At 31.7% G+C, this 24,455-nt stretch overlaps 1 protein-coding gene and 1 long non-coding RNA gene across 8 annotated transcripts; one reads left to right on the forward strand and one right to left on the reverse strand.

Moving 5' to 3' along the window:
* Window positions 1-14,956: 14,956 nt before the first annotated feature.
* On the reverse strand, window positions 14,957-19,284 carry LOC143591421 (meiotic recombination protein SPO11-1-like). The gene is made up of 14 exons (XM_077071629.1): window positions 19,083-19,284; window positions 18,662-18,735; window positions 18,473-18,574; window positions 18,323-18,396; window positions 18,172-18,188; window positions 18,008-18,077; window positions 16,950-16,986; window positions 16,746-16,852; window positions 16,650-16,681; window positions 16,465-16,570; window positions 16,263-16,383; window positions 15,706-15,769; window positions 15,495-15,604; window positions 14,957-15,034 (listed from the first exon to the last, which is right to left on the reverse strand). Exons 1-14 carry the CDS (start codon window positions 19,205-19,207, stop codon window positions 14,979-14,981), a joined length of 1,095 nt encoding a protein of 364 aa, XP_076927744.1. The 5' UTR covers window positions 19,208-19,284; the 3' UTR covers window positions 14,957-14,978.
* An 808-nt stretch (window positions 19,285-20,092) lies between these two features.
* Window positions 20,093-23,466, forward strand: LOC143591422 (uncharacterized). 7 transcript variants are annotated; one of them, XR_013145673.1, is made up of 4 exons: window positions 20,093-20,153; window positions 20,455-20,892; window positions 21,957-22,167; window positions 23,287-23,466. It is a non-coding gene; the product is annotated as an uncharacterized LOC143591422 (long non-coding RNA). The 7 variants fall into 7 exon arrangements; XR_013145672.1 differs by lacking the exon at window positions 20,093-20,153 and having other exon boundaries at window positions 20,166-20,732; window positions 20,823-20,892; window positions 21,942-22,167; XR_013145675.1 differs by lacking the exon at window positions 20,093-20,153 and having other exon boundaries at window positions 20,166-20,732; window positions 20,823-20,892; window positions 21,960-22,167.
* The last annotated feature ends 989 nt before the right edge of the window (window positions 23,467-24,455 follow it).

A 24,455-nucleotide genomic window follows, 5' to 3' on the forward strand; every position in this document is an offset into this window, starting at 1 on the left:
GTAATCCTTCCATCCAATTAACGTAAAGCGACCCTTCTCGTTTTTGCCTCCATTTTTAACCTTGAAGATTGTTTCAATCCCAGCTAAATTCCTTAACTTAATTAAGCGTTCTTTTTTCAGATTTGCAAGTCTTCCGACTTCAGCAGGTAAGCGATAACAAAAAAAAAGAGTTTATATAATTATTTTAAAATTAAAGTAACAAAAACATAACGAAAGCATAAAAGAGTATTATATTTATTACCATACGATATTCAATCTTCTTACGGAACTCTAAATAACAATTAGAGTTTTCATCCATATTTTTATCACTATGATTGAAAACATGATTGTGAGAAAAAGCAACTACTGATTGACAATATGGAGACTCCACGGTATGTTCACCATGTGGATTTAAGTTTGATAATTTATGACAAATAACTGGTGGTAGATGTGGAAACATGAAAGGAATACCGTTCTTGTCATACACTCTTAAATCAATGGTAGACTTGTTCACATAATTCAACCATAGAACGTCACCATCTCTGAAACATAAATATTTAACCAACTGTTTCCAACCGTCACCAAACAAATAGTGTTTTTTATAAAATTTAAAACTGATATCTCATGAATGGTTATGATAAAAAAATGAAGTTAATTACTCCAATTTGAAGCGAGTCTTGAAATTGGGATTCAATATTCTCCTTTGAAATAACCTGTTAGGAAAATACGAAAATATTAATGAATGTTAAAACCGTTTTAACATAAATTTATAATAGTGACTATTAAGTGAAAATAAAGAATCTGAATTTTACCAATTTATCATTCATTCTATTATGGTCGTATAAAATAAATGCCTGTCGATGCCCGGTAGAAATGGCCTTCTTCGAAGGAGTTCTAAGTAACCATGTACTTCATCTTCAAATAAAACAAAAACAATCCGTTGATAAGGACGAATATTCAAAGAACACATTAGATCAGTGAATCCATCACCAAAAGAAACTGATTTTTCATTTTTTTTAACTCCACTGTCAATGATCCTTTGTAAGATGAATTTCAATGGTTTTCGGTAACTCTTTAAACATCATTAAATTTTGCAGGACAAATTCTTTTGGAATTTTCTAATAACAAAATTAAAAGTTACAAAAATTAGATACTGAATGCTTATTGAAAAATGTTATTATAGAGTTTAAAAATAACCTGAATCGGAAATTTCGGATCTTCGATAAGTATGACAAAAAAAGTTGTCATTATCAACATATTCTTTTTACATGAAACACCATAATTTAAATATAATATATTAGTTATTGACGTATTAATCTAAAAAATATAATAACTATAAGAATCACCAGAAGTTAATTATACATTAGAAATAGCAAAGTAGAAATCAAGGGATGGAGGCATACATGAATGACGGCAGGCATAATGAAAATGTTTAACCTAAAAGATGTTTAGGGATTTATAAAACTTTTAAAAATAATAGTCTAACCTAGGTAATAGGCGGTAATATTATTAGGATACGAATTAACATAAAATTAAATCAAAAGGGTGGGTATTGAATAAAATATTATTCTAGAAGAATCATTTTAAATTAGGAAATTAAACTCGTTTATTTGTTACTTAAAATAAATTTTTGAATAAGTAAACTATGAAAATATAAAACATATACAAAATAATTAAATTTAATAAATACTATACAAAAGATACTATAACATTTATGATACGTATTCAACAACATCAACTTGTATGACGAATCTAAGCATATGATAAACATACGTTTTATAAAAGTTGTTAAGTTTATACAAAAACATAATAATTAACAAAGATATTAAACAGAAAAAAGTAAAAGTGTCAATTGTAGTAGAACGTAAACAACCAAAAGATAATATTCTTGAACCACAATATTGATACCACAAAAGCTTAGTTTAAACCTATTCAAATAATTGGGACAGGATTAGAGAATGAGTGGCACGGTTGTACTCGAGTAGACATTTCTTCCCAAACTCAAGTGAATTAACACGAACAAATTCTGGCCAGTCATGAACTCTAAACTTGTAATTACCATGATTGTATTCCATTTGAATTCTAGTCATAACATCTTCACCATATGGGTTTATCAACACCAACTCAGTCTCTTTATTCAATTCATTGTCACGAGCAAATTCAACAGGTAAACGTTGTAAATATATAAACAAAACCATTTCATATTTAGAATAATACATACTTAAATACAAAAAAAGTTTTTATACCATAACAAATTTATGACCTGGGAAAAAACTTACCAAACGATCTCTAATAACAACTTCAACAAAATTTTTACTGACATGCTCATCTTGAATCCTAACACGCTCACCTTCTAGTTCAACAACACCAAAGCTTTCATCATCTGATTATAAAAACATAGAACAAAAGTTAACAAATAATTATGTTTGGTTATACATTTTACGTGAATATTGGGAAACTAACCTGAAATAGTAACTATATCAAGATTGCCCGACCGACCAACAACAATATTTGGTTGAACAAACTGTGTACATTCAACACCATGACTATCAAAGACATATAACCTAAGAGTATTCTGATCAACCGGTAAAAACACAAGATAACCATTAACTTGTAAGTTAACATGACTTGCTAAACTAGACCATTCACCAACAAATGCATATCCAGGAATACTGCTTTTGAAACTTTTAAAGACAAGAGTCCATCTACTTCCATCAACTGCAGAAACATCCCAGTTGGCAGATGATCTTCCACGTTTCAGATATGGAAGGTAACATACAAGCAGATCGTCTCTTAATGACTGACATACAAGTTTAATAAACATTGTTAATAAAAAAAATTTAAAAGATAAATTTAAAGAATTAAACAAATAAATATAAACAAAATTTAAAATTTATATAAACGTCCGAATAATAATAAGGTTTAACATACCAACTTATTCATTGTTGGATAAGATACATAGACATCAAAAATCTTATGCTGCAACTCCGGATTTTCTGGAACATACAACATTCCCCATTCGTGTGGCTTAGTGGGACAGAAAACAAAAACATCACCAAATTCGAAACCGTTGTCTTTTACAAATGGGAACCATCCATTACCAAATACATACTTATCAATGCTAAAATCAATATCAACCATCCACTCTTGATTTAGATGCGTAATGGTAACAGTCTCATGTACAGAATCATGTGCAAAAAGAAGCTTAAAATAATCTTTGTGAATTTTCTATACAGCATAACAGAAACTCTATTAGCATACATTAACACCAAAAAATGAAGTAGATGATAATTACGACTAATTTTAACTGGTAGATACTAACCGTATCTTCAAGGGATGGATGATTAAACACAGCTAATGTAGGATAATACATCTGCTTAGCAAATATCAAAATAAAGATAGGTGCATGGTAAGTAATGCAAATATATGAAATTGACATTAATGATGAAGAATATGTGTAATAATGAAGAAAAAACTAAAAATACGGATTATTTAGGACAAAATCATTTTGTAATTAGGGTTGAAAGGGCGAACTTACCTTTAAAACATGGAAGAAGAATCAAAGAGTCTTGTTGATTTTGACCGGATGGTAGAAATAGATTAAAAACAATTTAAAATTGGTTATAATTGATACAAAAAGTCGGGTTTTAAAACGGGTCATTATATGGTAAACGAGTTTTTTGAGAATATAACCATCACATTTAGTTGCAACATCACAGGATTCACTGGTGTTGCCCATCTCTTCAATAGTCTTTGACTTAAAATTATTGGCCGATATGCTAGGTTGATCGTCAACTTCAAAAACTTCAACCAATTTTCTCTTAAGTTTATCGTCAGAAGACGTTGACATTCCTTTCTCCTCATTTGCCACATCCTGACCATCCACATTTGAACTTGGAGTTTGGTTATCTCCAATATCCGAAATCTGTTATTAACAATTAACAAAGTAATCAACATAACAAAATCATGTCAAACATCTTTGTGTCACATATATTTATAAGTTTAAATTATAATATGTAACAAACATATTTACCATGACGGAAACAGAACCGGATGATTGAAATTCTGACATAGATGCTCCAAATGAAACAGAATTAGAATCGGTTTGCTGAAAATTAAAAGTTTTACAACAAAATCGGTTAATGAAAATAATTCTAAAATAACATTAACTATAAAATGAATTTAGTTTTAAATAATTACCAAACATCCATTCTGCCTTTTCTGTAATTCAGTGAGAATATTAGTGTCATCAATAAGCTTGTTTATACCATAATCTTCCACATTGTTTCTGAAATTGAACTCTGCCACATCGACCTTAAAAGCAAATTTCTTTTCTAAAAGACAATCAAACTCATCAGGGAATCTACCGTTTTCAACCTCATTCTGTAATAAAATAAGTGGAAAAAAACTTAATTTTTCAATTTCTTAACAATTATTATATATAATAATTATAAAATTTAGTAATTGAAAACAAATCTGCTTTTGAGAATCAATCAATTCAGTTGAAGTTTTGTTGATCAGCATTCTAGCATCTCTATCAAAGAGAGTCAACGACACAACTCCTGTCGAATCTTTAACCCTTATCTTGATCTTGAATCTACATAATTTATAAAATAGGTTAATTTAAAGCAAAACCAACAATTGTATATTTTGTCAATAAACATTTGAATTTGTTTTCACTAAGTACCTAGGTGTAGGAAGAACACCTAACACGTTGCATCTTTCTGTTTTGCATTCATACTCATTCCCCCCTTCACCATTATTTTTCATGAGTTTACGGCTACAAGTATTACAGCCAATGTAATACCACTCTGTATCTGGACATATGGCCTTAATTATACCAAGGATAATAATATTCTTAGGCTGCAAATAATTAAAAAACAAGTTATGCAATATAATCGTACAAATAGTGAAGTTAATAATTGACTTACAAATATAATGGTACAAATATCATCGATATTAAAAAAATCTGTTGCTCTCAAAAACTCCTTATCAACAGACGATATCATCTTCACCGGAATCGGTTTACGAACAGAAACATTATTGCCATTTAGCAAACCCAACAAACTAAAAAATAAAAAATTCTCATAATTTAGGAATAAGTAACATAATATAAAATTTAAATAACAATATCTATGAACTAACAAAAACAATAATTATTGGTTTAATAATATACATGTTTTTGTATTCTTCTATTTCAAATAAAAAATCGTTTATAAAGAAACGACTAACATTAGATCCAAAAGAATTCGAAACATACACTTTCTCTAACAAAAATGAAAATTATACAACGAAACATTAGTTAAAGTTAGTGACATTAGTTAAACTCAAGAAACTTCAAAACAGTAGACATAGTCACCTTTACCATCAGAACCGGTGTAATACTTAACCCTACCAAACTGCAGTACAATAATGGCATGGCCTTCATCAAAATGTTCAATTACATATTTGGAGAGCTCAGACGCATAATTATCCCATAGTATGAGATACACACAATTTCCACTGAAATTACAGAAGCGTTAGAAACAATCATAAGTATAAAGTTTAGTAACAAAAATATGTAATCAAATGTTAGGTGTAATAGTAATACCGTAAATCAGATATCTCCATTGTATGCTTGTTTTTGTTCTTGACGTTTGAAGCATTGCTCTTGAACACATGAACCACGTGACCAATAATATCTAACACAAAGAAAAATAAAAAAATAATTAATTAACAGATTTAATGGAAATCTAACGCTAACATTATAAATCTATTTATTTGCATGTCAGAAAATTATTTTATACTAACTGTCGATTTCAAAGAAATATCTTTATTGATTAGTGATTCAAAAGAAATCATCTTAAAACCAAACAGACGACCATCAAACTCCTGACATGAATTCACATGTGTGCTTGGTCCCAACCCCAATTTGTTGGAACAGTCAATCACACGGTAGTTCGATCCATTTAAACCAACGCTCGGATTAACTATAGTCATAGTTGAGCTTTCCTTGAGGAATCTTTTGAATATAAAGATATCCTGTTTGTAAACGGTTGCTTGGATTGGTTCTCCTGTCATTAAAGCAAAAAAAATATATGAGAATTACAATTAAAAGTCAATCAATAATTAGATACAGATTCATAATTAGATACGTACATTTTCATCCATGAGCACCATCTCGATCAGAAAATCCTCATTCACATTTTTATTGTCTTTTATGCTCCACAGTCTTATAACTCTAACCTTCAGAGTTGATGGTGATGTTTTGAGAACATCAATCTCATTAAGCATGGTAAATTTTTGAGCTTCCATTGTCCTATGAATAAAATTAAAATATAAAATATTAGAATAAATTATTTGAAACATAAACAAAATTATTAAAAAAGGGAGGAGCTTACATTGTTGGAGAATTTTTAATCCTCTACAGTATGATAAAGGCTTATGCGATTAGCTAAATATTATATAGTAGGGTGTAGAGAATAAAAATTTTGGCAAACGTATTATGTTTATAAACTTTCTAAATAAAGTTTGAATATAATTTAAGCAGTTTATGGTAATTCCTTATTCCAAAAATAACCGATGTATTATTATACAAGAAAAAATATTTAAATATTTAAGGTAACTGAAAACCATTATTAATATCATTAAACCGGTTTATTGAAGATTTTTTTTTCCAAAAATAACCGATTGAATATATTCAAAATGTAAATTTAAAATGTATTATTATACAAAAAAATTTGATATCAATATTTAAGGTTAATGAAATCAGTTAATATATTCAAAAAATATATTGCTTAATTTATAATTATTTTATTGTTATATATTGGTTAATGAAATCAGTTACTGAAATCATAAATTCTTTATTGTAAAATTAAAAATTATTTGTTTGTTTTACAAAATCACAATTATGATTTAGAAAGCTTACTAAACTTATAATCTTAACAATATTAAAAGTTTCTGATTTTTGTTTAAACTAAAAAAAATGGCCGGAAAAATAAATTGAACGGAAATTAGCCGGAAATCAAAATATAAAGATTTGCAGAATTTGCAGAAGTAAACTATAACAACATGTTAGTCGGAAAAAATTAAGATTGGTCAAACAAAACAATTATAAATTTAACAAAAATATATCCTGAAATTGGTCGGATATAAATTACTTAAATTCAATAAAAAAAACAATACAAAAATGACCGGCAAAAATTAATTGACTGGAAATTAGCCGGAAATTCAATTATAAAGATTTGAATAACAAAACAATAAATAATTGACCGGAATAATCAGTAAACATACAATAGGCGTATAACAGATTGGACGGAAAGATTGAGAATTTGTTATAAAAACTAATTGTATTTGCAAAATTGGATTGTTAGTTACCTTGAATATAATCATCGGAGAATCAACTCCAAGGATTTTGATGTCTCCAACCGGTTCGAATCCGAACGGCGGAATTATGGCTCGTATTGGTAAACATTGTAGAGGTTCGATGGTGGATCTGAACGACGTGTTTAGGATTCGTATATTCATCGGAAAGTTAGACTGAAAAACAGTGGTGGAATTGATTGTAGATCTCACCGGCGGAATTAGGGTAGGTATAATCATCGTGAGATTAGAGAGAGAATCGGTAGTGGAAATCAATATTGTTTGTGAAAAATAAACTGGGTTTTGTTTTTTTGGGAGTTTGGAGACCAGGACACGTGGCACAATATTAGACCTTCTGAGAATGGTAACTTGATGAATGGATTGCACATGTGGACAGCCTAGGTGAAGACCATGTGTCACAATTGTATTGCTTTAATAGTATTTAAAGATATATGAGGCAAGGGTAAATTAAAACATTTGATTTTAAGAGCTTTACAAATGTTAATGCATAAGGTACATGTGTTAGTAAGGGTAAACTTGTCTTTTAAACACTAAATTCAACTTACAAGTTTGATCCCTCGTCTTTAACCATATTATGTTTTAAATTTAAATTTCAAACTAACTTCCCACCCATTTTTTTAAACGACTATAGTTTTTTCATACGTTAATATTTTTATAAAAAATTACACCATAAAAACGAGTATTTTATTCTCTATAATTTGAATATGATATTGCTATAATTTTTTTCTTTTAAATAAATTAATATGTTACGTAGGGGTGTTCAGTGTCGGTTTTGATGAGTTTTAAGTTAAACTTGTGAATCCAACCATTAATATTGATTTTATGTCGTCCAAAACAAAACTCAACCATTGAAAATTGAAACCGAATCTTTACTAATGGCCTGGTTCCAGTTTAGTTTCACAGTTTAAACAAACAATAAATTTAGTTTAAAGATTTTAAATATATCATCAATTTTAACTAAACACCAACATAATATGATACTTGAGAGGATTATAAATAAAAAATAATAATTTTAGCCACATAAATGGTAAATTTTAATTGAATATCTAGGACGTAAAATAATAACAACAAAGATCACAAAAAGAATCATACTGCAATTAGGTTAATTTGAAGTTATATAGCCAAGTTATTTGTAATAATAAGATTATGGTCAATTACATTTTAACTATATCTAATTTATATAACAAAACATATTTAATAATTAATAATAAAAAAGATTAAAATGCATTCAACATTTACAGTCTGGTCTGGTTTTATATGGTCAGTTGCCAATATAAACCGCAAACTAACCGTTCACTACGTTTTGAGAATTTTGAAACCGGCCAACAAACCGAAAGTAAAAAAAAGAAAAAGAAAAAAAAACTCAAACCAATGACCGGTTTAAACGATTTCAGGGTTTTAACCGAACCATAAACACTTATATTTATTACATGATTAACAAGTTCAATCAGTTTAAATTACTCTCTAATAAGTAATAAAGTATAATTATATCTACTTAACAGTTTAAATTACTCTCTAATAAGTAATAAAGTATAATTATATCTACTTAAACGAAGATCTAGAATAAACAACAGAACAAAAAGAATCACATGATTAAGAAACAATATTTGGTTATAATGACTGATTCGTGACTTCTTAAGCCATTGCATCTATATTTATAATTTCTATATACTATATAGCTGGTGTTTTATCCGGCACAACTAACTAGTGTTTTATCCGGCACGTTGCGCCGAACAAGTATGTAAAACTTAAACGTGGTAAAACCCAAGCGTTGGCGGTTCTAAACGTTTAGGCGGTAAGCTGACGTGCGAAGTGGTTTTAATTACATGCGTTGTTGTACTATAACTAAAACAAAAAATAAAACAAAAAAATTATTATAAAAATCAAGGTACGCTAATAGGGTGGTCTCGGTCAGTAAAACTCAAGCGTTGGTAAAACCCGACCGATGTTGTTCCATCATGACGTTGAGGCGGTGAACTATACAAATTTGGCAGATTTATGTCACGTTTGTTATGGTACCATAAAAAATTGATAATCAATCAGTTTTCGTTACGGTATTGGAAGTGAAACAAAATTCGGTTTCCGTCACATTCATTACGGTCCTCGAACTAAAACGAAACAAAGAAAAATAAAAAAAAAAACAAAATTGGCATTTGATCGGCTTTCGTTACGTTTGTTTAGACGTAAAACCTTGTTGATAAAACCCAAGCGTTGTTGGTTCTGAGCGTTGCGGCACTGAGTCGAAACGAATTCAGTCGGAGATTTATGTCACGTTCATTATGGTACCATAAAAAAATTGACATCAGTCAGTTTTCGTTACGGTACAAGAAGTAAAACAATATTGCGGCAAGTTTACACGAATTCGGTCGGTTTCCGTCACGTTCATTACGGTACTGGAACTAAAACAAAACAAAGAAAAATAATTAAAAAAACAAAATTGACATTCGATCGGGTTTCGTTACGTTTATTTAAACGTAAAACCTTGACGTTGATAAAACCCAAACATTGTCGGTCCTGGGCGTTGCGGCACTGAGTCGAAACAAATTCAGTCGGTTTCGGTTATGTTCGTTACGGTACCAGAACTAAAACAAAAAAGTTGGTAAAACATGGTCGTTGGTAAAACCTGAACATTAACGGTCCAAGAGTTACGGAGGCGAGTTGAGACGAATAACCGTTTAAGAATCAAATTTAAAACAGCACAAAGAATTGTAGCCAATTAGATGTCAAGTAGAATAGTGATAAGTGATGTCAAATTTATTCTACTATAATAATAATAATAATAAAAAAAATAAAAGATCTTTTGTGTCCTGGCTTGTCTTTGTCTCACGGTTATTTGGTGCCTTTGAAAGGTGAGAAACTCTCAACTGTTCGAAAGGAAGCCGACACAGTTGGCTCATATAATAAGTGAAATTAAAGCGTTAAGCTTTTTATGGGTGAAGAATAGATCCAAGAACACGAACCTGACGAGGGAGAAGTGGCGTAGTTTTAATCTTAGTTTCTAATTGTATCGGGTGGTGAGGGTAGTTTGTTCTAGATGAATTTGGGTGGTTATTCTTGTTGTATGCTTGCTTCTTGCAAGCTGTGTGTTTTATCTATATATTCTATTTTGTTTGCCGTTCAAAAAAAATATTCACTTTCACCATGTTTCTCCATCCGTCTCGTTTATTAAATATACATTTTAATAATAACTAGAATAGAAAGCACGGAGGGTGGCCGTCAGCTGGGTAGAGGTAGTCGAAGGAGAGAATGTGTTGGAGATGGTTTTGTGGAGAAAGAGGCCTTATGATTGATGAGAATATTTAGGCTTTGATGAGAATATTTAGGCTTTGTGTGGTATAAAACCCACCAACTGAGATATACACCCATATATGTGAACACGTGGCAATAACCCATCTCATAAGTTGCACCTTAGGGGATTCTTATCCGGATCTTCATTCCTATCTTTATAATTACACTACAAAATACTACATTCTCTTTCCTGTTTAATTAAATAATATTACTTTATATCATTATCATTATAGTTTTCTCTCTTATATACTCACAACTAATTCAACAAATATTAAAAAATTAATAGAAACAAACAAAGTTTCCCCAAATTTATAAAAAATCACTACCTTTTCTCTCTTCACCCTATAATTTACAGTCACAATCACTCATAACATCACCTTATAATTTACAAACTCTCCTCACTTAAAAAGTTTGTATGACCAGCATCAAGAATTGTGTATTTAGCTACAATAACAAATGTGAGAGGACTTCAAGTTTCTTTTTAAACATATATAATAATAATAATAATAATAATAAAGAAAATATACTAATTATACTAATAAAACATATTTTATTTATTTAAACTATCTTTCATTTTATGAAACTTTGAAATTTAATTATGTAACTTTTGTTTTTTTATCAAATAGTAAATGAAACTAAAATTACATATAATAATTACTTTATTTTTAAAACCCAATTATATATTAAATTTTATTTTTTTATTTCATTTTAAAAACTTTAAAATATAAAATACATTTTTTTTCCACTTATAGGATGTACCTAAAGAGTTAAAATCTTATGTATTAATTTTCACTCCGTTAGTTTTTAATATATCAAAGGAGAATCATTAAACAATTAGGAATTAAAACAACATTGTTTTTGCATTTGATAAATTGATGGTACTTTACCGGAAGGTTAAAACCTTCTAGCTCTCTAATGTCTTGTCCACTCCACAAATTGCGATTTTCTCTCATTTTACACGTCTGATAAGCCAAACATAAAAAAATGGTTTCTTTAGGTCATAACTATTTGGTGGCTATTGTTTGAACTTACCCCCATGTATTTAGATATATATATATGATGTTCCGTACGTAAAGATCCAACCCACCTGTTACAAAATCAACGTAACAATTAGTTTTATCGTCTAAACTAAATTGAACACGTGTTATTTCAAATCCTTGATTCATCACTATATGTATGTCAGTATGTGTATAAATACGTATGTGTGTATGCATGTAATATGTTAGAGCAAGATATAGAGTTAAAAGAAAATAATATAAAGATCGATGTACATACATATTTCATTTGTCAATCATAAGGAAGCATTGCAAGTTGATCACCATCACCTCTAATTTCTTCCTTCCTTTTCCTTATAAACTCATCAAATTTCTTGCTTAGTTCTTCTATGCTCTCTCCAACATTCTCCATTACAAATTCCACATCTTCCTCATTTCCATCCACCCTAATTACCAATTCTTCATCCTCCACAACATCTTCCTCATATTGTGTTTCTAACGAGTCATGAATGTTTTTAATGTAGATGTGTTCCTTGAGGTCAAATTTTGATTGAGATATTGAAGAACCTGACGTTTTTACCAACACAACCAATATCCCATTACAGATGAGAAACACGTATGTCTTGTTCATGCCTCGTGTCAGAAGTAACTCGATAGGATATGCAAGATCTACACAGTTTGACAAGACAGAGCAATAGTAGTCGTAATAGTAATAGTAAGAACACAAAAATGAAAAGATAGAAACCGATAACACCAAATGCATTTGCGTGACACCCTTTTTTGTTATTCTTTTCTTCTGAATTTGCTCCATCGTTTCATTGATGTGATTCTTTGCTCCAAACACACGCTTTTATGATGACGACGATGAGGATAGAAATGACTCAATGAGTGATGAAATAAGAAAGAATGGATAGAATTGTAAGTTAGAATGAAGGAATAAGATGCTTATTATATAGGGGTTTGAAAAGTTGTGAGCTTGGGTTGTAGTGTAATAAGACGTTTAATTACAAAAGAACTCTTTGATGGTTCAAATGAAAGTTTGGCAGGATGTTGTTTGATATATATTTATTGAATTAAATTCAAAATGGTGACAAAATATTTAAAAATTAAACACCATAAAGGAATGGAAAAGGGTACAAACACCAAATAATGCTTTTGGAATCATAGAAGGTATCGGATGCAACCCGCAAAAGGAGAATAAATAAAGATCGAGAATCTTGACCAAAATTTGGTACTCGTATTTAGATAAGGGAATAATTATGAAATATAATATATATTTTCTTACTATTATTTAAACACGAGGATCAAAAAAATTAGGTTCGGGGCCGACTCTGAGAAGACGAAAAATTTTTTTTGGGCTAAAGACGAATATTTTTTTGAGTCTTAAGTAAAAGAAACATTTTATTGGGTTTATTCAATTTAATTTTATATTGTGTTTATTTGATTATAATTTGAGTTGTGTAAAAAACTTTGGTATAAAAACAAGCTTAAAAATGTCTCAAATAAGATTAGAACCCACAACCTTTTGGATAGATGTATACCTTTTTGCCATTAGACAAAACTAGTGGTTATGTAACTATTTTGAAACATTGATTATACTTATTTTTTTCATCAGTTACATATAAATTTTTTTTTTAAATCTGGGCCTGTGGCCGTCGACTATCCAGCCACCCTCCATGGCCGACCTTTTCTAAGCTCAAGGGTCTCTTCGACAGGTTAAACATGTTGTATTCGACACAAAACATTAACTTGACTGCTGAAGCCAAACACATTTTTATCTAAACATGTCAATTACCTAAATGCTAACATGGACATGTTCAACAAGTAGAGTATGTGAGAAGACATCTTTTGCACGATTAAATACAACTTGTTCACTTATAATATACAATCCTTTTTAAGATGATTAAATAAGTAACATGATAGCACGAATGACGCAACATGATTAACATGATTATTGACATGATTCACTAAATATTAAAAAAAAAATTTTAATACGATAAAATAAAGTTTACAAAATTACAGTAAGATATTTAAATCACAAATTCATAACATACTTAAAACTACAAAAACTATTTCGTTTTGATAAACGAAATTCAAACACGTCATCACAACACGTTAATTGATTTAGCACAATTAATCAAATATCGTATGTCATAAATGTTAAACCTAGTTAAACATGTTTATTATCATGTGACAACCTGCTTATGCCCTAACATGTTTAACTTCGTGTCATGTTATAACACCGTAACCGCGTGAGGTTAAAGTTGATTAACCTTCATGTCATGTTATAACAGTGTAGGGTTGAAGTCGTCTATTCATGGCATTTACGAATTATTGCAAAAGAAAAGGCTCAAATGTGGCTCTAAATTAAATGGCCATAACTTGCACTTACCAAAAAGCAGATTCTTCTCACCCATTATTGTGTTAGGGCATCTCATTCTAACTTCTTTTTCTTATGACCATAACCAATCAGTCTCAATATTCCACCAATAACCAAAATATCATCATTATTTCACACATAAATCAACACATGTTTTGGAAACCCTTAAAAAACCAAACAATAAATCAATTCATGTTCAACTTTCACTTGGAACAAAAAAAAAACAACCAACTTATCTCACATAATGGTGCAAGGACTAATGCTTTCAAAATTAGCATACGCGTCATGTTCTTGCGACGGGTATGATGGCACGTAATTGGCATGTGGTAGAGGATACACGTGGTCACTGGTGGTGGCATTGTGATTATAACCGTTATAACCGTGAGAAGACGGCACGTAATTGGCCTGTGGTAGAGGATACACGTGGTCACTGGTGGTGGCATTGTGATTATAACCGTTATAACCGTGAGAAGACGGCACGTAATTGGCCTGTGGTAGAGGATACACGTGGTCACTGTTGGTGGCATTATTGTAATTATAACCGTTACAACCGTGAGAAGACGGGTAATCAACTAGAGGCGGCGGATCATAATGAACACGTGGTGGGATATAAGGGTTATATTGGATATAACCAGCACCTCTATAATAGGGCATATTATTATAACCACCAATGGGGGGCCCACTAGCACCATTATTGTAGTATTTTTTTCTTAGTTGTGGGTGCTTGGGTTTAACTGTTACAAACTCAGCGTGCTTACCGGTTCGGAACACCGCCTTTAATAACACACTCGGTTCAACTTCTCCCGATATTTTAAATAAGTTTTCTTCAACATCCCAGGTAACCGAATAAACACCAAACATTTGAAATCATTATATCAAACATTAATAGAATAAACATGATATACGCGCAGGCGCACGCACGCACACACATATACATATAAAAGAAAAGCTTACCACGGACCGAACGCAAGACGTCATGCACCTTCATCACACAGCACTCGCATTTGGAGTCGACTCTCATGGTGCATTCCTTCAAATATAATTAATATATAAAATCAAATCAAACAGTTTCATATGGTGCATATTATTTAATATTAACATATACATAAGAACCAAAAGGTTTTACCATATCTGAACAAGGATTCATGGTGAAAAACTGACGTCTCAAACAGATGAAACAATAAACAATAAGAAGAATTTTGCATGATATATATATATATATATATATATGTGCAGAGACAAAATCTTTTAATTTTGGAAATTTTTTATTATAGTTTTCTGTTGATTTTGGAAAATCTTGAATTTTATTTGGGTGAATCATTGTAGGAAATAAACAAGATCATAGATTTTATTACTAACAAGGAAGATATTATCAACTCCCAGAACAGAAACTAAATAATCATGTGTAAGTTGTAACAATATTATTCTAAAATAATGGTGTTTCTAAAATTTTGAAAATTTGATTAATATATACAAACAATTATATTTACCATGAATCTTAGACGGTAGATATTGTTTTGATAAAAAGGTAAGCGAGTGCACCGATAACGCTTCAATCTCAAACTTGACTCCACTCTGCAGCAGTAACTGTAATTCCAACCTTATAAAGAAACAAATTATAAGGATGATTTCAGTACATGCAGGGTAACAATAATATTAATAATAATAAATAAAGAGCATTATCTAATATGAAGTATAAACCTCCACTGTGGTACTTCTCTCTGTAAATAGCATCGATTTAAAATTGCCTCTGTTTTGATCTTATCTGATTAACAAAAGTAACAAAATTAAATAACTGATGCAAAAAACTGAGCTAATTTAATAATTTAGAGGAATATAATTTTAGGTAGGCTTGGCTTGTAAACGAACCGAACGAACACAAACGGGGCATGTTCGTTTGTTTAACTTTAACCAAACAAACGTTCGTGTCAGTTCACTAAGAAAAGAGCATGTTCATGTCCGTTTGTTAATAGTATAAACAAACGGTTCACGAACATAAACAAATGAAGATAGTTGAACATAGATGATGAATTTAAACCGAGCAAACACCAATTAAAAAGGAAACATGAAAATCTATATGTTATGCCTAAAAATTTAATGAAACTAGACTGTGTTCATGCTCGTTTGTGTAACTAAATGAACAAAATATTTGTTCATGTTTGTTCATTTATTACATAAACGAACACACATGAAAGGTTCACTACATGTTCGGTTCGTTTACAAGCAAATTTTAGGCATGTGGAAGTACTCGAGTACACCTTCGGTTGTCATAGGAAGGAGACAGTGTTGTGGAATATTAAATTTTGCAGCATCTGAAGGAAATACTCCAAGCCATTTTATTTCAGGAAGCTTCATTATCTTTGCATCATATGCCATTTGCTTTAACAGTAAAACAAATCAATTATTAAAACTGTTACCATGCTTGAAACTGTAATTAACTAAAAAACTTGTTATTTTTACCATTGAGCCGAATCTGTATGTGGTCAAAATGTCAAACCCATATGGATCACAGTCAACCAAACAATAGGTAGGTAAGTGCAGTTGCTCGATTAGTAATCGTAAGAACCTGTTTAAAAAATTGTACAAACAATATCAAGATTAAAGTTGTTTTATAAATTAAAGAAAAAGGAAAATTTGAATATTACCGCCTTGTTGGAATATCTGGATAACCTCTGCCCTGTAATTATATATAGTTAATAGCTGATAACTGTAAGTACTTTCCCCTAATAATACAAGCTCACCGTGACAACAATGCAACGATTATTCTTGCAAAAACAATCATTTGCTAGTCGTTGGAATACTGATTCCTTTTCCACAACTAGTATGTAGTCTGCAACACTAATAATATGTATACAATCCAATTAGTATAATATTAGCATCATCTCATATGAGGAAATAACATATATTATTACTCTATGTTGATATATGGAAATAATGTTTTTCACCTTTCACTTCTTCTACAAGGACTGGAATAGAGTGTGCCTGCAAGAAAACCAGTTATTAACCTTCAAAATTTGGTTAAACGTTAACTCACAAATAGACTTGTAAACGAACCGAACAAACGATCAAACACAAACAGATAAACGAACAAGGGTTTTCTTGTCTGTGTTCATTCGTTAAGAAAATGTACATGTCTGTGCTCGTTCGTTAAGAAAATGAACATCTCCGTGTTCGTTCGTTAACGGTATAAACGAATGGTACATGAACAAACATAAATGAACAAACGTGAGGTAAAAACAGTTAAAAATAATGTGAAAAACAATGTGTTGGGCCTAAAAAGTTATTAAAATTAGACTAAATTAGATTCGACAACTTAAACAATTTAAACGATCGAACATAAACAAACATAATGAGCGAACGAGACGTGTTCATGTTCATTCATTTAACTAAATGAACAGAATTTTGTGTTCATTTATGATGCAGCGGTAAAACGAGAATGAAGATCGATCACGTTGATTCAATCGAATACCGTGATGAACTTCCAAACCCTAAAAATCCCACCCAAAGGTCAGGGAAAATGAAGAGGAAAATTAATTATTATAAAATTCAAGTCTAACTTTTGGAATTACATTACAAGCATATAAAAAGACTTCCAAATACGAAATGGGCCTAAAATGGGCCATGGGCCAAACACAAACCCAAAAACAAAAAGATAAAAAGTGCTGAAAAAAGATAAAAAGGCCCAAAACTTTATTTAGGAGGGGTTTTTGGGCTTCGGACAGGGGCCAAACCGCCGTTGGCGTTTGCCACAATGGGCTCCTCGTCTCAAGCTTCGATTTGACTGGTAATAGGCCTGAAACGGAGCTTCGTGGGCCAAGTTATGCCCGTTTTCGTGGGCCACCTTTGGAGACACGATCATGGGCCTCCAAATATAACATGGGCTATTCGTCAATACTTGGGCCTTCATCAATTTATTAAATAAACGAACTTCGCATCAAACGGTTCCCTAAACGTTTGATTTGTTTACACGCCAACTCATAAAGGATGATGTTTTCCTTCTTACAGTATCAGGGTGGTTCATACAGTTGAATATCCTGTCAGCTTCTGAGAATCTTAGCCATCCCATCACTAATCTGAAATAATAATAATAATAATAATAACTAAAAGATTAATAAGTAATCATGCAAACTCAACAAAGTAAGGTATTGTTGTAGTAGTGTTACTCACCCTTTTGAGACAGAAACCTGCAAGTGAAGGAACATAACATGAAAATAGAAGTATAAAGATACAAAAAAATAAATAAGCCATTAATGGAGACTCTTACATAAATATAATAAAATTACAGAAATAAAAAGATGAGGGTGTTAGCGTTACATACAACATTCAGGTTGTGACGACTGCACTGAAGAAGTATGCAAATATCATTGATGGCACGATCTACAACCGATTGTTCTGTTACAAAATGTAAAAAAATGAATTAGATTATTAAACTGTGACATAATAAAATTTAAAGTATCTTAACATTCACCTTGAAACACTGAAGGATGCATGTAATATATGTCTCTCTTTGACCCGTGTCTATTCTCTTGCAAAAGTTGTTGAACGATAAGTAGCACCCGCAATAAAATGTCTGACAATAAGAAAAAAAAACATAAGTTTTTTATATGAAGGAGATATAAATTTTACTACAAATTTTTGATGAATAAAATATACTAACCTAGCCTACGCGCGTGACATTCTCGTTGCAGTGTGAGAATCTCAACTCCTTTAACAGAATTTTGGTTGCAATAGCTGTTTAAAAGCAACACGAACACGAAACATTAGGATATTAAAGCATGTTAATAAAGCGTATTCAAAATTTGGGGAAATTATCTTAAATATGCAGTTATTATAATATTGATTGACCGATATTTTGGATGCCTTGGTTTATGTGGGCTCGGAGGAAGATTTCATGACTTACGATTAGGCCATGTTTAAAATATTGACACTTTTAAGTTTTAACTTTTGATATTAGTATTAATATTATATACGTTTACGTGCGTATACATGTATACAATTAAAATTACCGATATCCCACCACGATAACCAGTATCTCAAATATCGATTTTTACTGCATAGATCTTAAGATCATAGCTAACCATTTTCCAGAAGTGTCAGTGCAGTAATTACGAAACCGATTGATGTAGATCACCGGAGCACGACCGTTGGAAAGATCTTCGACAATGGAACGCGTAAAACCTGCAAATGCGTGTACAGATTGCATTAAATGGAATCAAAATTGTCAGAAAATGATAAAATGTAACATAATTGATCAATTTGGATGCATCTTATTACCTCTTATCTTCTGAAGCAAGTGAGTGGAATGTTTTGGCGCCATTTTGGTTTGAATGTTATTATGTATGAGATGTGATGATCTGTATAATATATGTGAGTCAGGAAGTAATTAGTTAGTTAATTAGAAATAAATAAAAAGGGACTGAAGTAAAGAAGGAATTGTTGGCATTTCATCGAACAGTTGGTGGACTGGACTGGACACACAAAATAGAATAGATTGATCATTTTATAATAAACAATATTATTACTTACAAGTGTACGTACATAATTGATGAGGTGAATGTCTTACTATTACCTAGAAGCAGAAGCAGAAAGTACAATACGGAGTGGCCAAGACAAGGCAGAAGATGATGAGAAGTTGAGCAGTGTCTAGGTGCCAAAAGGTTGATTCACAATGACACCATGCATTCAAAATCAAAATTAGGCAATTAGGATTAGTTAATTGGTTTAGGTGGTGGACTTGAGGTTTTAAAGGGTGAACATGTAGACTAAAACAAGAAAAATAGGCTACATATTACGTTACTAACTAGGCTATTTACCCGTGTACGACACATGAGAAAATATTGAAATCGTTTAATAAATACTACACATATAATTATAACTGACAAGATAATTTGTAGTATATTTTTTGGGACGACAACATTGTAATAAATACTACAGACATATAATACAGAACTTAAGGACTTAACATAAGAAATTATATCGTCAAAAGAAAACTCAAACTTATCATGTCGGTCATCCTTACGAAACATCATGCCGAAAAATAGGTACACATCGTTCAATTTTTTCTCTTTTTATTTTCGTTTCTTTATTTTAGGTGCATCAATGAGTATCTATAGCTAAAAAAACTCTTTTGATGAGTAGTCAATGATCAGGTAACAAACTTTTCTATCTCAATGGAAATTAATTGTAGCAATTGCTATCTTTATGATGTTTTGTTAAATTGCAAAGTTTTGTGTTTCATAAATATGTCTAATTTTATAGTACCTGTGATGATTTTTTGTTTGTCAACGTTAGTAAAATCTTGAACTATTTGTGATGCATTTTGTTAATATTTTATAATAGATTGACTACTTATTTTTGTTTGACATTGAAATGCTTATATGGCCAAAGTTTGACTTTTGTGCGTACACTATAGATCATTCAAATATGAATATAAACATAGTTTTACTGCAGCATCTCAAAAAGCTCAATCAAATGAAAATAACAATGATGCATGCTCAAACTTATAAGAGGTTTCGGAAGTTGTGCGTGCTCAGATCAATGATATATGGGGAGTTCTTTTATTTTACCGGCCACTACTACTATTGATTTCGAACACAGTCCTTGACTCAGAAATTTTATAATATTGAAACCAAATTTTGACTTAATAGGTGAACAATGTAAGAGGTCTGATCACCTATGAGTCTCCGGTCAAAACCGTTAACATCGTTATCTTTGGATACCTTACACAGGTATCTGGATTTTTTATTTGTAGCTATGATTATCTTTATATGTTTATTAATTAGTTATTATTCTGGTTAACTTGTAAATTTAATTTCTAGCATCAGAATATATCTAGCGCTTGCGAAAATGTCAGATATATTGCGGAATACGCAGAAAATGTTTTCCAAGGTACGTTTAATCAACTATATAGCACTTGCAGAGAATTAGAAAATTAAAAATGATACAGTGTAAGTGTATTAACAAGATTGCTTTAGCTTATTTATCAAATATAGGCATATTATTTTTTTTGTTAAACGGGGTGGCCACGAGTTGGTGAGTCTAACTTGAAACGATGCCCAAAGTTTTCGCGGAAAATAAGAAAACTAAAAATGATACAGTGTATTAACAAGATTGCTTTAGCTCATTTTATTAAAAAAAAGTATAATCTTTTTTTTGTTAAACGGGGTGGTGTTCGCGAGTTGGTGAGTTTAACTTGAAACGATGCCCAAAGTCTGGCTCGAAATTGAACCATCAAAATTATGACGTTATTTCGCATGTGAAGAAATCCCCTTTTGATTAAACCGGTTAAACAGTTCAACTTGATTACGTCTGTATGTTAAATGTGTTGAAGCGGGTTGTGGCCGAATTTAAAACAAAAAAAATGATGAAACTTTGGACATGAAAAGTTCATGCGGGCCAAGTCGGGCTACATAGTGGGTCAAAATGGGTCAGGTCGAACAGGGTTCAGGGTAGAATGAGTTTGGTTCAAACCCTTTTATTAATAAAATTAAATTGGTTCGAGTTGAAACAGGCAGTGACCAATTTTGAAATTATAAATAGTTTGGTTCATGTTCTTACAAAAAGTGTTTCGGGTCAGTTTTGACGTTGTATGTGGCAGTACAAAAAGTGTTACGGGTTAGTTTCGAAACATGATTATTGAATTTACATGTATTAATATGCTAATTACTAATTATTCAGTTTGTATGCAACACTTGTCGAAATTAAATGGATTGGTTATTTGAAACTGGCTTGCCATCTTGATCCCTGACTTGTTTTGAGAATTAGTGGTCTGAATGATTTGTAAGGCTATTATAACAACTAAATATAGAATCATTGTTGACCAAAAAATGACTACGTTGAAAAAAATTAAACAAATTCTTTTACAGAACCATGTAAAAAACTACCATTGTGACACCACTATATCTATTCTTTTAAATTGACGATACATGATGTTGAAGGATATGTCATAACAGTAGACCACCATAGCATGGGGATGTTTGGCGAATTGGAGACTGATGATAGTCCACACAATTTCTTGATGTTAGCCAAGAAAATGATTGTGCCAATTTCCCTACTATTAATTGCATAGATGAACTGGAATTATCTTGTTCTTGGAGTTAAAGTGATGCTTGCTTTTCTCTACACAAAACTCAAGCCTTTCTCGTTTGTGTACTCATTAACCAGGTTTAGGGTTTAGGGTTTAGGGTTTAGGGTTTAGGGTTTAGGGTTTAGGGTTGGGAGAAGTTTTTGGATTGTCCCCCCGACAGAAGGCGGTTTTTGAATGCTTACAAGGTCCTCATGCCCAAGATTTTCTGACCGTTATCCCGATTGATGGCTTGGGCCAAAGCATGTCTGCGGTCGAGTATAGGGCCATTCTTAAGTACCGTTTGATGGTCCCAATGTACCCCGAAGACGAAACATGTCCGATCTGCCGTAAGGCCTGCCTGGATAAATTCGGAGAGCATGCGGTTCATTGCAAGGAGATGCCTGGGTTCAAATACCGACATGATTGGGTGCGGGACGTTCTTTGGGACATCTTAAGGCGAGCTGGGATATCAGCTAAAAAGGAAGCCCCCGTAAACTTCCTTACAGACCCCACGGAAGGGAGATCCACTCTACGACCGGCAGATTTGCTCGTCTTTGGTTGGGCCGGGGGAAAACACGCTTGTGTTGACCTCACAGGGGTATCTCCCTTAGCTGGTTTGAGGGATAATGGGTTTGTAGCTGGGCAAGCAATAAAAAGGGCTGAAACGAAGAAGGTGGAGAAACATGCTAAAGCCTGCGAAGAGAACCAACATGTTTTTGTCCCTCTGGCTTTTGATACATTTGGCTCCTTGGCACCGGAAGCTATCCGTTTTCTAACCAGGGTCCAAAAGGTTGTGCATAGCAATGTGTCGACTCCAAAGGGGCAGGGGTATGTCTTTAGCAGGTTAGGGTTTGCAATTCAGAAAGGGGTGGCGGCGCAGCTTGTTGCCCGCCTACCTGCTATATTGATGTAATATCTATGTTTCATCAGTAGAAATAAAAGGTAAAATTTTATAATTAAAAAAAAAAAAAAAAAAAAAAAAAAAAAAAAAAAAAAAAAAAAAAAAAAATTAACCAGGTCAGAAAAGCACTACTTACTCTGCTACATTTGTACATACATTAACATACTTGTGTCATTGCATAGAAGACTACATTAGAAATGTAGTTAAATAATAATTGAAAAGCATATGCACTACCACAAATTGTGAATCTAATCTTGGATATTCGGCCCACATTTTACAGCTTTGCTTTTAACTATTAAATTACTTCATATTTCAGTTGCAGCAACAATACAGGGCCGGCATCTTACACAAATTCGAGGTCAATGCTTCAGCACTTGGTTTTCTACAAATTACACGCTTTATGTTACTATGTTTTGTTTGGCGTTCTCAAATCCGAAACGACTATGATGATGAGTTTGAATTTCAACAAAGTTGAGATTTTTACAAGTCTTTCTGTGGACAAGATGGTAATTTAACCAATTGATTGGGAGACGCCGATAAATTAAAGACCTTCCAAGTAATATCAATAAACGTTAATTTATTATTTATACTCGCCGACGACTACGTTAAATTGCAATTTATATGAAATCAATTCAATTGAACGCTTATGTAACCAATTGAAACTTCTAAATTGAATGATGAATAAATGATTCCTGACGGATCCTTTCAATTCTCGATTCCCCTTAATTCCTAATGGGCCTGCTAATCTATATCATTTATTGATGGCTAATTTGTATGTGCAGGCGCCTCCACGGAAACATCAATTCCTCTCACGCTCTGGTGATTCATTTTTATATTTCTACAGCCCTAATTTGAGGCCATTTTTTATTAATGTTTCCATTTTTTTTGTGGATTGTGGAATACCTCATAATGTCAGTAAGGATTTAGGGTTTCAACGCTTGATTTGTTAACTGCCCGAACATGAACGTGATGCAATCATGTTCTACCAGGGACAGAAGTCACAACAATCTCATTTTTAAAGCAAATGGAGGTATCAAATCTCTATCTTTATTCTTTTTTTTATTGTTTTAGACTTTATAAGTCTGTGTAAGTCTTTGCTCAGGTTTATGTTCTAATATGTTATCAGCTTTTCTCATTGTTTTTGCTATTTGTTGAAATGGCTTTTGCTATTTGTTGTGGGGTAAAGATTTATGTGTGTGTTCATTACATCATAGATAGACTTGAATGATTTAATGAACTTGCTTAGAATGTGTAATTACTAATAGTGAATTTAACCTATGAAAATTAGTTGTAAGCGTACGTGCAGTTTTTCAACATAGCAGACAATAATCAAAGCAACGCAATAAACTATTTTGGGCTGCAATAAACTCGGGTGACAGAGTCCATAGCGCATTAAAAGACATGGCTGTTGTCAAGAAACAACTGAACCAATTCGATAAACGTAAACCTTGACTCTGCAATGAAACTAGGGACGTTTAATTGTGT

The sequence above is a fragment of the Bidens hawaiensis genome, unplaced genomic scaffold (genome assembly GCF_021521415.1).
Source record: "Bidens hawaiensis isolate Kalapana, Puna unplaced genomic scaffold, B.hawaiensis_p1.1 tig00039628_1, whole genome shotgun sequence".
Taxonomy (NCBI): Eukaryota; Viridiplantae; Streptophyta; class Magnoliopsida; order Asterales; family Asteraceae; genus Bidens; species Bidens hawaiensis.